At 46.7% G+C, this 14,281-nt stretch overlaps 1 protein-coding gene across 1 annotated transcript in view; it reads left to right on the plus strand.

Moving 5' to 3' along the window:
* The window catches only part of CTIF (cap binding complex dependent translation initiation factor), a 180,872-nt gene that overhangs the window by 87,947 nt on the left and 78,644 nt on the right, over positions 1 to 14,281 (plus strand). Inside the window, exon 8 of the mRNA XM_026092246.1 lies at positions 2,775 to 2,854. Coding sequence (XP_025948031.1) covers positions 2,775 to 2,854 — 80 coding nt within the window. The remainder of the gene's footprint in view (positions 1 to 2,774; positions 2,855 to 14,281) is intronic.

A 14,281-nucleotide genomic window follows, 5' to 3' on the forward strand; every position in this document is an offset into this window, starting at 1 on the left:
GATGCGCTCTCTGGATTCGGAGGTTTATGCCCATGTAATTAAATCACGTCTCACACCTATGTTTGCAACCAGAAGAGTTGCTAACTTGTGCCTGCTGCTGGCTGGCAGAGCTCTGAGGAAGAGCAGTGGCATTCTGCGAGTAGGAAGACATGCAGTGATGCACCGCTGTGCATGTGCTTCCTAGCTGGGACGACCAGAAATAGAGCCAGAGGGACTTAACGAAGGCTTTGCTCCTGCGGAAATCGGTGGTTTCGGCCCATATATTCTGCAGAGATGGTTTCATTTTTCAAGCTCCGGGTAATTGTATTTGCACATGTTTCTGCAACGCAGCTTAAATTCTTAAAAATACCCCAAGCTTTAGCATGCTGCAGTAGTACGACATTTGGAAACAGTCTCACTGAGTATTATACTATTTTTAGCCTGGTTTCCTAAACTAGCAGAGCTTATGTGATTGGGCTGTCTGTGGCTGCTCCCTCCCTTCCTTCTCCCATTAGCTTTGGAACCCATTGGCCAATTTCAGGCAAATATTCAGAGGATTAGAGATCTCAGAGATACAAAGCTTCGCCTGTACATTCAGTGAAAATATGTTGATCGAATAGATGAGAAAAACTCCAGTTGCAGCCCCCAGTAATGAAAAAGCTTCAGCGTGCTTTTTAAGYTATTAGCCATCAAAGATTCTACACAAAAATAACTATAAGTTGTTCAGCTGCAGGAAAAGCTCAAGTCAAATCCTGCTAAATAAGTGATAACCCAACCGCAGCAACAGGAAAGCCAGCTTCCAACTTTCACTATTCCCAAACTACCTCTCGTGAATCAAAGATGTGCTATATTTGACCAGTGAGGCAAGATCCAAGCAGCATGAAGAGTGCTCTTTCTGATGCTGGGTGAATGCGTGTAAGCAAATGACTGCAGAACAACATGCTTCATTGAGCAGGTCCTCAGTGGACAAGCAGATTTGCGAGAAAGCTCGTGCAACATCATTTAACGATGACCTCTATACCACTGCTATGACTGATAATGYAGGGTGCTGTGGTTGAAGTGACACTGCTGAGTATTAAGGGTGTTTTAATAGATGTTTCAAGGAGAGAGGGATGATTTGGTCACTGAGAGMTGGGTTCTACTCCTGAGCATGCTTTATAATGTTCGTGCTAAACCATACAATCTCTGTACATCCARTTTGCTTGGGAAGTATAAAAATGAAGGAGAAAGTTAAAAGAGGAACTGTCTGTGGTCTGTGCCTTCCCAGGAAACAAACTTCTTTCTTTATGATTGCAAACAAAGCAAGGTGCAGATGACTTACCCATGGACTTGGAGAATTCTTCATTGCTTGAAATCTTTGAAAAGAATGAACATCTAAATGGTGAGGCTAGCTTCCCCAGGAGCTGCAGGCTTGCTGCAGTAACTATATGGGCACAGTCCTCCAGACCGCAGTATGCAGGTGGCCAGGCTGGATGGTCAGAATAAGCCCTGCTAGTCTCAATATCTGGGAGGCTTCCTCRGGACTCCAGAGGACTGCCAGCCTAAATTCATTAGCGTTCACAAAGACCTTTCTACCCTATTACATCTTCCACCAGAGAAACTCAAAATATTATTATATCAGTAACCGCTACTAAAGTTAACTCTAATTTTTAAGGATCTTTGCACACAAAGAGAGGGATTTTTTTGAYGTCAGTGTGTTGCATTGTCATGCTGATGTGACAAGGCTGCTGCTTGATGAGAAACGTTCCTGCCCACCCCTTGCCCTTATCCACACTGCTCCCTCATGGCCCCTCTCACGTGGTGATTCACCAGCAGTGACTGCAGCTTAGAGGATAAGACAGATTGTTATGGAAATAAAAGGAGCAACTTTTATAGGGCTTTTATTGCCAGTCTGGGAAGTACAATACTACATAAATAAAAATCATTAAGGTTATGACAGCTCTGTAGTCTCTGGAAAATAAATAATACTTTGCACTTACGTAGTGCCTTTCATCCAGGAACCTCTGAGCTCTTTGCTCACATTAACGAAGTCTCCCAGTGCCCATAGTAGGAAGGTAAATACAGCATCCCCGTTATCAGCTGAGCATACCAAGTTCAGGAGAGGTAACCTAGCACCTTCAGTGGAGCAAGGACAAGACAGGGAAAGAGCAGCTTGGGTTAACACAGCCCTTCCACTGACTTGACTCAGGCAAGTCATCTCATGTCCTCATTGTCTCCGTTGTTTCTGGTCCGTGGGGTGGGATCCCACTCATCCCCTTCTCCAAGGGGTGGCTGGGGTTCATGGCTAGCACTGGGAAGGCACCATGAGGTGCTCCACAACACATTTATTGACTTGGCCATGCTAACGGCGAGCGGTGCAGCCACGACAGACCCCGTGGGCTGTGGCTCATGCATGCTCTGCTAGCTGAGCAATGCTGCCTTTCTTACAAGCTTATCCTCCAGCGCTGCTGAAATGCTGCTATAAATAAGTAGGAAAACAGCCCAGCAAAAGTGGACGAAGCAGCAGTTTAAGTGTAGTGGTATGAAGCACTGTGTGTGATGTGTGTGAATTCCCTGACAATCATGTACTTTGGGTTGCACCAGTGCGTGTTGAAGTTGTCTGCTGTACGTGGCTTCTCTTACCCAGCAATTGCAGGTAACTTCATTCCCTGTTCATTGTAAAGATGCTTAGCCAGGAAATTTTTCTTTTACCAGGTCCACACTTTAGCCGTCCAGCTCTATCTCACCCTCACCACCTACACTGTGATGCCTCCTGTAGCACAGAGTTGATAATTGCCTTTTCCTCTGTTTTACAGCAGGGTTACCATCCATTGCCTCATGAAGCTGAAATCGCACACACCAAAAAGCTGTTCAGAAGGAGGAGAAATGACCGGAGGTAGGTGAAACCTCTCTTGAATGTATTTTTTTTTATCTTCTCTTCCTCACTGCACATCTGTCTCACGGAATGTCTTTGGATAATATTGACCTTTATCAGCTGGCACTGTTGTGTAAATGCATAATCCTTTATTTGAACATTAACGCTCTGGAACTGCAGTGTCTGTCCATCCCACGAGTTGGTCTTTAAAATCTTGGGAATGTCCTATATTGCTCCTGAGAGCTGAGACCCTCCTTCAGTGCAGGTTGGGGCCGCACCAGCTTGGGGGAACCTGGAGCAACCCTAAAGTTCAGCTGCCCTCACACCAGATTCCCTGCTTTCATTAGAAGAGGTAGCTGGCAAGATATTTTCCATAAAGGCTTTGAGTTCCAGGAACCTACTTCCTCTCTTTTGATTAAAAAGTGGAATTTGCTGACTTTCAGGGCCTGCTGCAAAATGTGTATGGTTGCAAGGGGTTGGCAGTAAGCATCAGACRCCTTTCCGTGGGAAGGAGTCCGCATGTTAAGTAAGCAGCCAGCTGATCTCCTGTGGAATGGGTGATTTTAAATCTACTGAGTTAATTTAATTGTGCAAATTGTGTATTTAATTGGATAAATTGCGTATTTAATTATATGAGGGCATCTAGAGTCCTGCATAGGAATTGTGCTTGTGGTTAAATTTGAAAATAAGTGAGGAATCAGGGAGGCAATCGCACATGCAGCTTTCYTCTGTGTGCACGTTCTTATGCTGCGGCTTAGGCTGCAAAGCCAAGACARTAAAGCCTTTCTGAGACCAGGAGCTTGCAGGGCTAATGTTATTTAACCAGAGAAAGAGTAGCCAATGTTTTCTTCAAGAATAAGCTGAAAACTGTGTGTCTGAGCTCTGATGCCTCACTGGGGCCTGATTTTTCAGGGCAGTCTTGCAGAGAGCTGCCCAGTAACCGTCGGGTTGCGTCCCAAAGTCACAGAGCCGTCACTTCTTGAATCGCTAACAGCTTTCAAAAAGCCACGATACGGTTAACTCTGGTTTGGTTTTCCTGAATTTCACTGAGCAACTGAAAAACAGCTGAAAAAAGTTTGCTCCGACGTTCAAGAAACATTCTTCTGTGGGCAGAGACCAGGCATGGCAAGCTGGTCCCCACTGCGAATTTCCCCCCGGGCTTAGAGCAAAACTCTGTTTTTCAGTTTAATGTGTCATTCCTATAATTTGGGTGGTTATGATGTAGTACTTGATCACAAGTCTCTGTCTGGTTTCACTTGCTTTCATGTCACCATCCTTGAGGGTTTTACAGTTTCTTCGATTTAAGTCTAACAGTCTCATGGGGATAAATAGGACCAAGTGCCAAAAATGGAAGGCGTTTGAGTAACCCCTCCGGAATAYGCTCGCTAAGGTGCTATTACGCTGCTATTGTGAAGTGGTGATGGCAAGCCAGGAAGAAAATCAGACGGGTCTGGTGCTGGCTATTGATCATATGTCTGTGGCCTTGTGGTTAGTCAGCGACAAATTCCGTTTCCACTCCTCTTTTGGGCTCCTTTCTTTTTCCCTGTACCCAATTTAAAACACAATTTGGTCTTGTGATTTAGAAAAAAAAAACAAAACTCTTGTTTCAGCTGGGTTGCAACCCTGCGATCACAGAAACATGATTAAAAGCAAGTTTCATTCTGTCTGTGTTGCAAGCTGGGGTTGGATTAGGTTCACCAGAGCACTGTGCTGCAGTACTTGAGTCTGGAGTGCTTCAGGAATTGCAACGTGGATTGGACCTTAGTCTTCCCACCCTGTCTCACCCTGCTCAAAATGGATCTTTTTTTGCCATCCGAAGGCTGTATGTCYTTGAGCTCAAGAGGAAGAAGCGGGCAGAGCAGTGGGATCTCCTGTCTCATGCTCCGAGCAAGCTGAAATCCAGCAGGACCATCATGACYGGCTGCAGCCCGACTTGCAACATGCAGACGTGGTGCTTCACCCGCAGACCTCCGCACCCAAGTCAGCGATGGGGTCATGCGTTGTCAGCATGCAGGCGGGTGGCCCCATCCCCACGAGCCCAGCCATTGCCGTAGCGCGTGTACAACCCRACACGCAGGCCTTCGCAGGCGTCGGGTCTCTGTCTCTGCCAACTGTGTGTTGTAGTGGCGGTGCGGGTGATGAAGGCTCCGTGGAGGTGAGGACCTGCTGTCCAGGTGAGGCTCACACAGTGCTGCAGCAGGTCACAAAGGTGCTAAGAAACCCATGAAACACAGACTTCCTCAAGCCGTGCTGACACGTGTCGTGCCAGAGCCTCGACTCATGTAAACGTGGGCAATTGCACATAAGCGCTTTTATCCCGGCTGAGAAACGAGTCCACTTTACAGCTGTAAGGATCACGCTAGATGTATTTCTTTTTCTTCCCAGTCTGTTCAGATTACCACAATAAACTGCCAGCAGCCAGATCTTTTGGAGATCATTTCCAGCCCAAATGCCTGCCTTTCACTGGGAGGAGCCTTCTGGATTCCTGAGATTGTCAGTGGGTGTCAGGCAGGTTTTATAATAGGAATCTGCTTGGATAAGTGTGACTCTGCTTTTCCAGGTAGCAGCCCAGCTCCACTACTCTGTGACCACGGGGAGGAGACTTCCCTGCTCTCTGCCTCAGTTTCCCCCCTTAAAACAGAGATCGTCCTGATAGAGGGACCAACATGCGCAGTCCTGCCCAAGTCCTTTATAGACGTGGACATCCTCRGTAATGCTGTCTGTCAACATGTAGAAAGAAAAACACTTTAACCACAAAAAGTTAAGAACCCTGGGCAGAGGGAGCTGGAGCGAAACAAYAGATTCTTTTAAACAATTATTCACGTGGAAAAGGCACGGTCCCATCCCCCAGACCTCGGCTGGGAGACCCCAGGAACCCCCACACCATATGGTTTGATGGATGGCACTAAATCTAAGCAGCCCAACCACTCGGGATCCCCACAGCTTCGCAGCGTGTTTGGGAATGGAACGGGAACTTGGGCTGCCTGTCGCTCCAGTGCCACTTGAGATGTCCCGGGAGAGCTCTCGCTCTTTAAAATTGATTTCTAGCAGTAAGTGAGGTCTCGAAATGGTTATTTTATGTGAAAAACGTGGCAGACTGGGAATAGGGGGAAGAAAAAGTCTCGCCGACTGAAACTGTTTTGCAGTTTAAATGCCAGATTGTACTGGAACACAAACTGGTTGCAAAGCTGTTCGTGCTTTATTGCAGTGCTATTATCTTAATATCCCAGGCATTGTGTTAGTGGAGAAAGGATTCATTTCATAGCTGGTGGAGCCGCACAGGTGGTATAAATATCCCTCTGCTGTAGGACCAGCAGAGGAGAGATTTTATTGCCAGTGAAACAGTTGGGAGTTATAGGCCTTTGTTTTAKACATCGTCTGGATGTGGAAAGACACAAAATTGCAAAACCAAGCCCAGGGTGCTCTGCCAGAACCATCGGCATCCAGCTTGAGAAAGTTAGCTGATTAGCTGAGAAAAATGTGTCGTGCCCGTTCTGCCATTGTTTTTATGTGAGCGAAACTTTAAGAGCGCTGTAAAACACCCGGCAGCTCCTCGCCCCGGCGCTGAAGCAGGGTCTCTGGGGTGCGTTGGGGCCTGTCGTGTATTAGGTGGGATTTGCCCCGGGACATACGAGCTGTGCTGCTAAAGCCAGAAATAAAACCAAGGAACTAAGAGCCTTGCAGATGAGGCCTAGGAGGGCTGGGATGGTATTTGAGAAGCAAGTGTAAATGCCTGAATGAAAATGAAGAAGAGCCAGTTTCGTAGAAAAGGGTTGGTAGCAGCGGGGTCACTGGCCGAGGGGCGGGAGCAGGGTTAAAACACAACAGACTTGCACAAAAACCAGCGGTTTTCCTGGTTTGTTTGTTAGAAGCAGGTGTGGCCCCAAAGCCCTGGCACAAATGCCTCTGGTTTTCATTATGCAGGTTTTTTTCCTGAATTATGCAGTTTTCTCCTGAAAGCAGTGAACACTTAGCACTAACTAGCACCACGGACACCATGAGCAGATGCCCCGTGTTCACCCCTTGCCCTTGGTGTGTAACCAAGGTGGGTGCACCCAGCTTTCCTTGTCCACAACCTGCCTCCTCGGTGYGGGAATAACGCGTCCTGCACGACTGCAAGGCGCTAGCTGGAAGTTCTCCTGCCATGTGGATGAATGGCCTGTAGGAAATGGTGGTCCAACTTGCAGTTATGAAGGCAAGTCCAAAACTGACCTCTAATCAAGTTCGATCAATCTGCAGATTCACCCTACCTTACCCAACAGGTTATATTTATCCTTCAGGTTACTGGTAGTTTTTATAACATATCCATTATAAAAGAGCTGATAAAGCAAATTTATATCCAAAAGTCTGCCTGTTTTGTTCCAGGTGGTCTTCTAAAAGATGTTGGTTCTCCTCACAAACTATAATATTTTCCACCCTGGTTTGCTGCACAGTTGTGAAGCTCAGAAGAAGCTGAGTCTTGGTCTAGTGAAGCACCTTTTGTTTTTCGTGTGAAACGACATTCATGTCCAGCCATGTTATAAACAGTAGAAGTCCCCGCTTTGTTCCTGTCAGCTTTCCTCTGGAAATGATATCACTGAGTTACATTTGAATTCATCTCACCTAGCATTAGATTTCTACCTTTCACTCTCTGCATTGGCGATGGGGAGAAGCAAAYCCTTCCAGGCCCTGAGTCACTTGGCGTGATTCAGAGGTTTCCTTCCCGAGGACATGAGCTGCACTCTCCAACTGTCTCTTTCTCTCCATGGCCTGCAGTCGCGGTGGCACCCAGTAGCACCCTACCCAGGGAGACAGGTACAGGCAGGTCCTGGGTATCAGCATCTACGTTCATGTGGACGAATCCTGCCTGTTGCATCAGTAACTGAGCACCACAGCTGTCAAAAGCATGTTATCAACAAAGTTTCTGATAGCTCTTGTGTTTTTTTTCATGGAACAAATCTGTTTCCTTCAAAAATGGTTGTTGTTCCAAAGTACTTGATAGAACACTGGAAATTTGTGGATGATCCATCCTTTGCTGAAGCTTGTCCTGTCTTCCCAGTGAAGAACAAAAGGTGGGATGAAAAATCGAACCCTTTTCCCTTGCCTTCAACTCAGTGTCTTTACCACCTCCCTATCTTATTTTCTAATGGAAAAAAAGGTTTCAAGATTACATGGGATTTTTTTCTATTAGATTTTTTTTTTAAGTTTTCAAATTCAAGCTTCAGAAGTGCTGTCTTTATGCCCTTGTTTGTGCACATGCAACYATAATTCTCCCCTTGCACATGGGAGCAGATTAAAGGTGACATTAAAACAGGCATTGAATTTCCCATTTAAAGAACGGTCAGTGGGGGTCTGTTTGACAGATTTTCTATAACATAGGTCAGTGTTAGAGCACATCTGGTTCGGGGTTTAATTGTGTGAGGTATTGTAAAGGGGATGACAAGGTCCTTGTTGCAACAAGCTTATAATCAGGGAAGCAGAGCAGGGAGAGGTATCACACTCCCCACCTCACACTGCAGAAATCTCCATGCCCTGTGTTGTGTCTGTAGGTTTGGACACACAAGGGGTAACTGTTCGCCTTCTTTATATAATGATACTGAGGAAGGGCATCGCTGCTTAATGGGATCATGGAAAAAGCACAGCAGAGGAAAGTGTTTTCATAGTTGTCAATGTGAGCAATGGTTGAATACCAAATGCTAATCTGCTGTCTGCTGCCACAAAAGACCCAGCTTACTTAGATATCACCAAAGGGAATTTGGTTTGACCTCCCAGAGGCAACCACCGCTATGGAAGGAGGGATTATCCCTGGGTAGCAGCAGTACCTCTCATGCCCTTCCCTCCCACAAGTAGTCGAAAGAAAAGAAACAGTGCGGGAGATGCACGGCGGATCCATTTCTCAGGTGCTGTCTTCTAGCCCTTTCTAACTGAGCTTTCTCTGCTAGCTGAGCACAAACCATGGTGTCCCTGGGGAGCTGCGCTGTGAATTTGGCCCATTGCTTTTCAAAAAAATTCCTGAAAATGACACTTGTTAAATATCTACTGAAATGATGCAAGTCAGCTTGTTGCTGCACAGGATTTCTCGGCTTCCGTGTCATCCTGGGATGATGCATTCTGAAGCGAAGGATCCAGCCAGCCAAACCCAATGTYCTTAAGGCTTGTTGGCAGAAGTTTGTGTTACGCTGCTTGGACAGCCTTATGGAAGCGATAGGAAATGTTGCCTAGTCTAGGTAGGATACACAGGGAATATATGGAATCTCCATCACAGGAAGTCTTTAAGAAGAGATTTTCACAAGCCATGATTTAATTCGGTTACCCTGTCTTGGAGATTATAAGACAGACTAGATGATTTCTCAAGCTTCCCATCCCTGCTATTTTCTGTGATTCCCATATACTGATGACAGTGTAAAGAACATGTAGCATCTGTTTTCTTTCCCTTTTTAAAAGAGGCTCTTCAGCAACCAAGGAAGTAGCTAGAATTTCAGCTCAGCAGTGTCCTCTCTCGAGCTCATGAGTCCCCTTTTAGACTCCAGGACACAAGATGGCAAGAATCAGATTTAGCTTGATTTCTCTTTCATTAACTCTCCCCCTCTACACACACGCTTCTGGCCCATCATTGCAGTGGTTTGACTAAACAAAAGGTTTTCAAGGAGTCCCCTCTTAAATGGCTTGAAAATGGGTAGGTGGGAAGCATGGACTTTGGTGGATCTTCAGTGGGTTTCTCAAAGCAGGGTTAAGACAGATACGTTTACACCAGTTCTTGATCTCCTGATTAATGGAGTACTTAAATTGTTCTGTGTCACTTAGGGAGGGGGAGAGTTTTACTAAGGGACCAAGAAAAGTGTGCTGGGGAATTCCTAAAAAGTTTGCACAGTCATAATCTCACTAGTTCCTTTGTCGGTAGTCCTATGTGTTTTCTCAATAAGTTAATTTAACTGTTTATTCCTGTGCTGCTCTCTGTAAAACCCTCTGTGGGTTCTTCTACCTTTTAAATATTTATAGCTGTCCCTCTCAGTGGTATCTGTTTAAATAATGATTCACACTTTTTGTTTGGGATGATGACATTGAATGGAGAATATCAGTTCTCTGATGCAGATTCTGCTTGTTTTGGCATCGTGTTAAATTCAGAAGTCAAATCAGATTGATTTTCTTACCAAAAGGAAGTCTTCATGTGTGTGTGGATACGGGCTGGTAGCTCACAGGGCTTTTGGTAGTAGTTCTGCAGGGAAAGGCAGGAGAGAATTACAGGAGGAAGTGCAGCCCTGTGGCTAGGAGAGGATGAAGTTTAAAGAATAAATCAGTCCCCTCTCTCCAAGAGTCTTCCAAATTCCTCTTTTCAATATAAAGGCATGGATCCTTTGTGCTCCTCCAGGGCCAGTGCTTCTGCCCCGTTCCAGCCGTGGGAGCGGGGGCTGCTGTGTTGTCCGAGTCCCTGGTGGGGTTTGGGGTGACCAGAGCAGCAAGTCATGTATGTCCCCGGCCACGCTGGCAGAGACAAAGCCAGGCCATGGGGGAAGGACTTTCATCCATAGCATGCTGCCGTTGAGATCCTTCTCCTGTCAGATGTGGATTTAGGGGATGCATTTCTGCAACTGGGAAACCATCCATCGTAAAGTTCTTGTGTAGGGATAAGGGGATGGAGCAGAAAACCGCCCAGGTCCTTCCCACTCTTATATGAAGTAAAAACATGGGACAAAGAGGTTCTTGTGGTTTTCCTGCCTCTTCTCAGCGTGCCCCAAATACCTATTACTTTTGATAACAGGATTACTGAAATGTCCCCAAGTTTTCTCTTGTGCTGTCCCAATTTGCTTCCTACTGTTAACTTGGCTTTACACTTAAATGATCAGGAAAAAACAGTCTGGATCTTTTTTCCATGTTGTTTTTGTTTTTAATTAGATTCAGAGCTGGGGGAGGCAGAAATATCCTTCTTCCCTGGAGAGCCTCGGGTGCCTGTCAGGGACGGCTTCCTCTTCCTGAGAGCCGAGCGTTGTGTAAGCGCCGCTGGCCCGTTCTGCTCATGCCTGCATTGAGAGTGAGGTTATCTGGGGTGAATAAAGCAGGGCAGTTTCCACGGCTCCATTTCCATGTTTGAAGGCCCCATCGCGCCTGTCCTGTTGTCCTGCCGCAGCCTGGCGCGGCCCAAGGCGGCCGGCCACCACGGGCTCGGGGCCAGGCTGGGACCGTCCAAGATTTGCCAAGGAGCGTAGGCGAGCTGTGATATATTTCTTTTCCCATTATATTTTACTTTACAGACCCTCGGGGACACTCAGCCACCTTCGGTGATTAGCTCCACTGATTAAGCTGCTTTTCCTCTTGTGGCAAAGTCCCTTTGTGAAGAATTTTCAATAGACACCCGGCTCGGGACATTGTTCCTGTACAATTTCCTTTCAAAACACCATAAAGGGTATCCTACCACTTTACCCTGTAATAAACGTTGCAGGAATCCTCTTTACCCGACAGGATCCTGCACGGGCAAAGTCTCCACGTGCTCGCAGCCGGTGGCAAGAGGGGGAAGCTGAGGGAGGACGGGTGGAGAGAGGAAGAGTGGGAGCAAGCAGCAGAGGAGATAAGCAAGGATGGGAGTAGCACAACAGCTTGATGATGGAGCAAGGTGGAGCCTTTGGCAGGGGGATTTGAGATGAGAGATAAAACAAGAGGGTTTTTTGGATTTTGGAGTGGGTTTTTTTTTTTTTTTTGCTATCTGTTAATACAAGGATCCAGGGTCACCTAGGGAAGTTAACAACAAAATAAACTTAAAAGCACAGAGAAGGAAATGCTTCTTTGCACATCTCTGCTTGTTCAGCCTTGCCAAGCAAAGGCTGGGAGCGGATGTGGATGCTCTCTAAATACCCCGGGGGTAAACATCATGGAGGAAGAAGGGCTATTTATGCTAAAGAAGAGTGTCGCCACGAAAACCCACTGGATGAAAACTGACCATTCACTCATGCAGACTGGAAATTAGAAGGTCTAGCTTGATTACCATCAAGGGAATAACAGAAGGAAGGAATTGGAATAGTTTGGCTCTCTGTGGATGGTTTTCTGTGCAGAGCCAGGGGACTGCGCTCAGTGACACAAGGGCCCTTCCAGCCTCCTCCTTGTGTTCATAGTTACTCCCATACGTTGCCCTCATAGGAGGCTTTCAGGTAGATACAGCTGTGAACATATGGAGAGCTGGCATCATTTCAGACTGGTTAGCATGTTTGCTGCTGCTTGGGCAAGGCGGTGATGGACCAGGACTGAGATGGTATCAGAGAGGTCAACAAGTGTCCTTTCCTACTCATCCAGCCCTGCTGGCCAGACACACTGGCACTGCACAGTCCTTGCTGCCCTTCCTTCCAGGCATCAAGTGGAAGCTCCTGCCAAGGGTCACCAAACTGGGAGCCGGTTCCCAGGGGAAGGGAACTGAGAACAAAGAGTCCAGACCAGGATCCCCATTGAAGGAGCATTTCTGGAACACTGAATGATCAAAAAGCCACCTTGTGATGACCCGTGGGTATCCGGCTACAAGTGACTCATGCCATGGGTGGAGCGGCCAGTGCCATACAACTGTACTGCTCCAGGACTGGCATCGGCTGGGAAGCACTGCAGCTTCTCTTGAGTGCAAATCTAAGCTCGCAAGCCCCATTGGCCTCAGCCAGCCCTATACCGCATCTTCTTATCTCTCCCAGAACCAAATGTGGCCCTGCACTGAGCTGGTGAACATCCTGCAGGGCTTGGTAAAGCCATCTCGGTTCCTCTTGGCTCTAGAGCTTAAGTTCAGCCGGGTTTATATCCAGCATCAATTCTGGACTGGCTCTTCTGAGAGCCACTTGCATGCCCCGGCACTGTCCCCAAAGCTGTGTGCTTAGGGTTTTGCCATTACCGAGGTGGTCCATTTAAAACACCAGTAATAGTAAGGTGCAGCAGCTGGTATTTAGCATTTATTGGGGAGTTTGTTTTGACTGTCACCTGTGTCTCAATCTGTGACACAGTGATGGGGTGAGTAGGGGTTTTCCACCCAGCTGCTCTGTTTGTGCCATTTTGATCAGGACTAAGCCCTTATGTAATGAAGAGGTCAGCGCAAATGCACCCAGCCATGAGTCACCTATAAAGGCAGATGGTGTGGCTGGAAGCCTGCTGACAAAACACACCACGAAAGGAGATGCCATATTTACAGCTCCTTTCCTGACGCTAACAACAGCTGACAGAATTTGGTCTTTCATGCAAGGAAAATATACTTCTGTGAATACTGGAGCACTCTGTGAACTCGGGTTCTTTAGGTGGTGGCAGAATTGACTCAAGACTGGTGCAAAGAGGAAAAAACCCTTTGAGAGTTCAATGGGACGTATTCTGCATGAACAGGACTTTGGGACGTGTATATCCACCACTGTTCTTCATATCTGGTTCATCCTCCCTGTATGGTTAGCTAAAAGGGTGGTACAGAAGGAGTTAAAAGTTATTCATCTAAGCAAATTTAATCCTTTCCTTTCATTGTTCCCTTTTCTTTAATGCCAGGAGTCAGTGGCAGGAGAGACCTGGGTCCATTCCCAGCTGCAGGGTTGCCACCTCTCTGCTGAGAGCAACTTTGTCATTACATAAGGACTGTACAACACAGGGCTCTTTCTTTAGATTTTTTTATAATCTTGGTGACTGAAGTGACTCCTGTCCTGCAGACTAAATTTAACTGGAATTGCCAGACTGCCAGTGGCCTTTATGGCAACAGGACGCTTCTGCAGGTTGTTTTTCTCCATCTCTGCAGCTGACTGAGAGCCTTACGTACCACTGGCAAAACATTCTACTGTTATGAAACCTCAATAGAAAAATAATGGCCTGCTGGATAAGCTCAGGGTTTTATGATGTTACTTCATAGAAAGTAAAATAATTGGTCCAGCAAAACATCTAGGAGAAATTTTTGCACTGTGTGTGTCTGAGGTGGAGGGACAGCTGATTTCCTCAAGACTCAATATTTGTTTGGTACCCCCATACTGCGTGACAGCAGGGGCTGCGCCGGAGGAGCACGTCTTTGTTAACACTGACTGTTCTTCCCTCACTTCTTTTCTACCGCTACCTGTTCTCGTGAGAGTTGTTTTCCAGATGGAGGGGAAGGGACGCACACTGCAGCTGCACAGCTAGGATGGACGTTAGCAAAGCAGCTCATCCCTGTAGCTAAGGCACTGGGTAGGACATGGGACATTTCAGTTTTCACTTTATCAGTGACTGCTGGGATTCACTTGCAGAATCACAGGTGTYTAGTGCTATTTTAGATGCCAGAGGATATGGTGAAACACCTGCATGAAGCTAGCAGACACTGGACCTGTGTGAAACCTGAAGCAAGATGGGGTGGAGGCCAGGCAAGATGCCTCAGAGAGTCTCCAGTGATGCAGACAGCTGTATCCCACCGTATGTGTCTATAGCTAAGATGACCGTTTATGAACTGGGTATCTAAGTTCCCATTATAGTCAGTGGGATGATCCAAGTGATCCATACAGTCAG

The sequence above is a fragment of the Apteryx rowi genome, unplaced genomic scaffold, assembly GCF_003343035.1.
Source record: "Apteryx rowi isolate R43461 unplaced genomic scaffold, aptRow1 scaffold_95, whole genome shotgun sequence".
In the NCBI taxonomy this organism is placed as follows: Eukaryota; Metazoa; Chordata; class Aves; order Apterygiformes; family Apterygidae; genus Apteryx; species Apteryx rowi.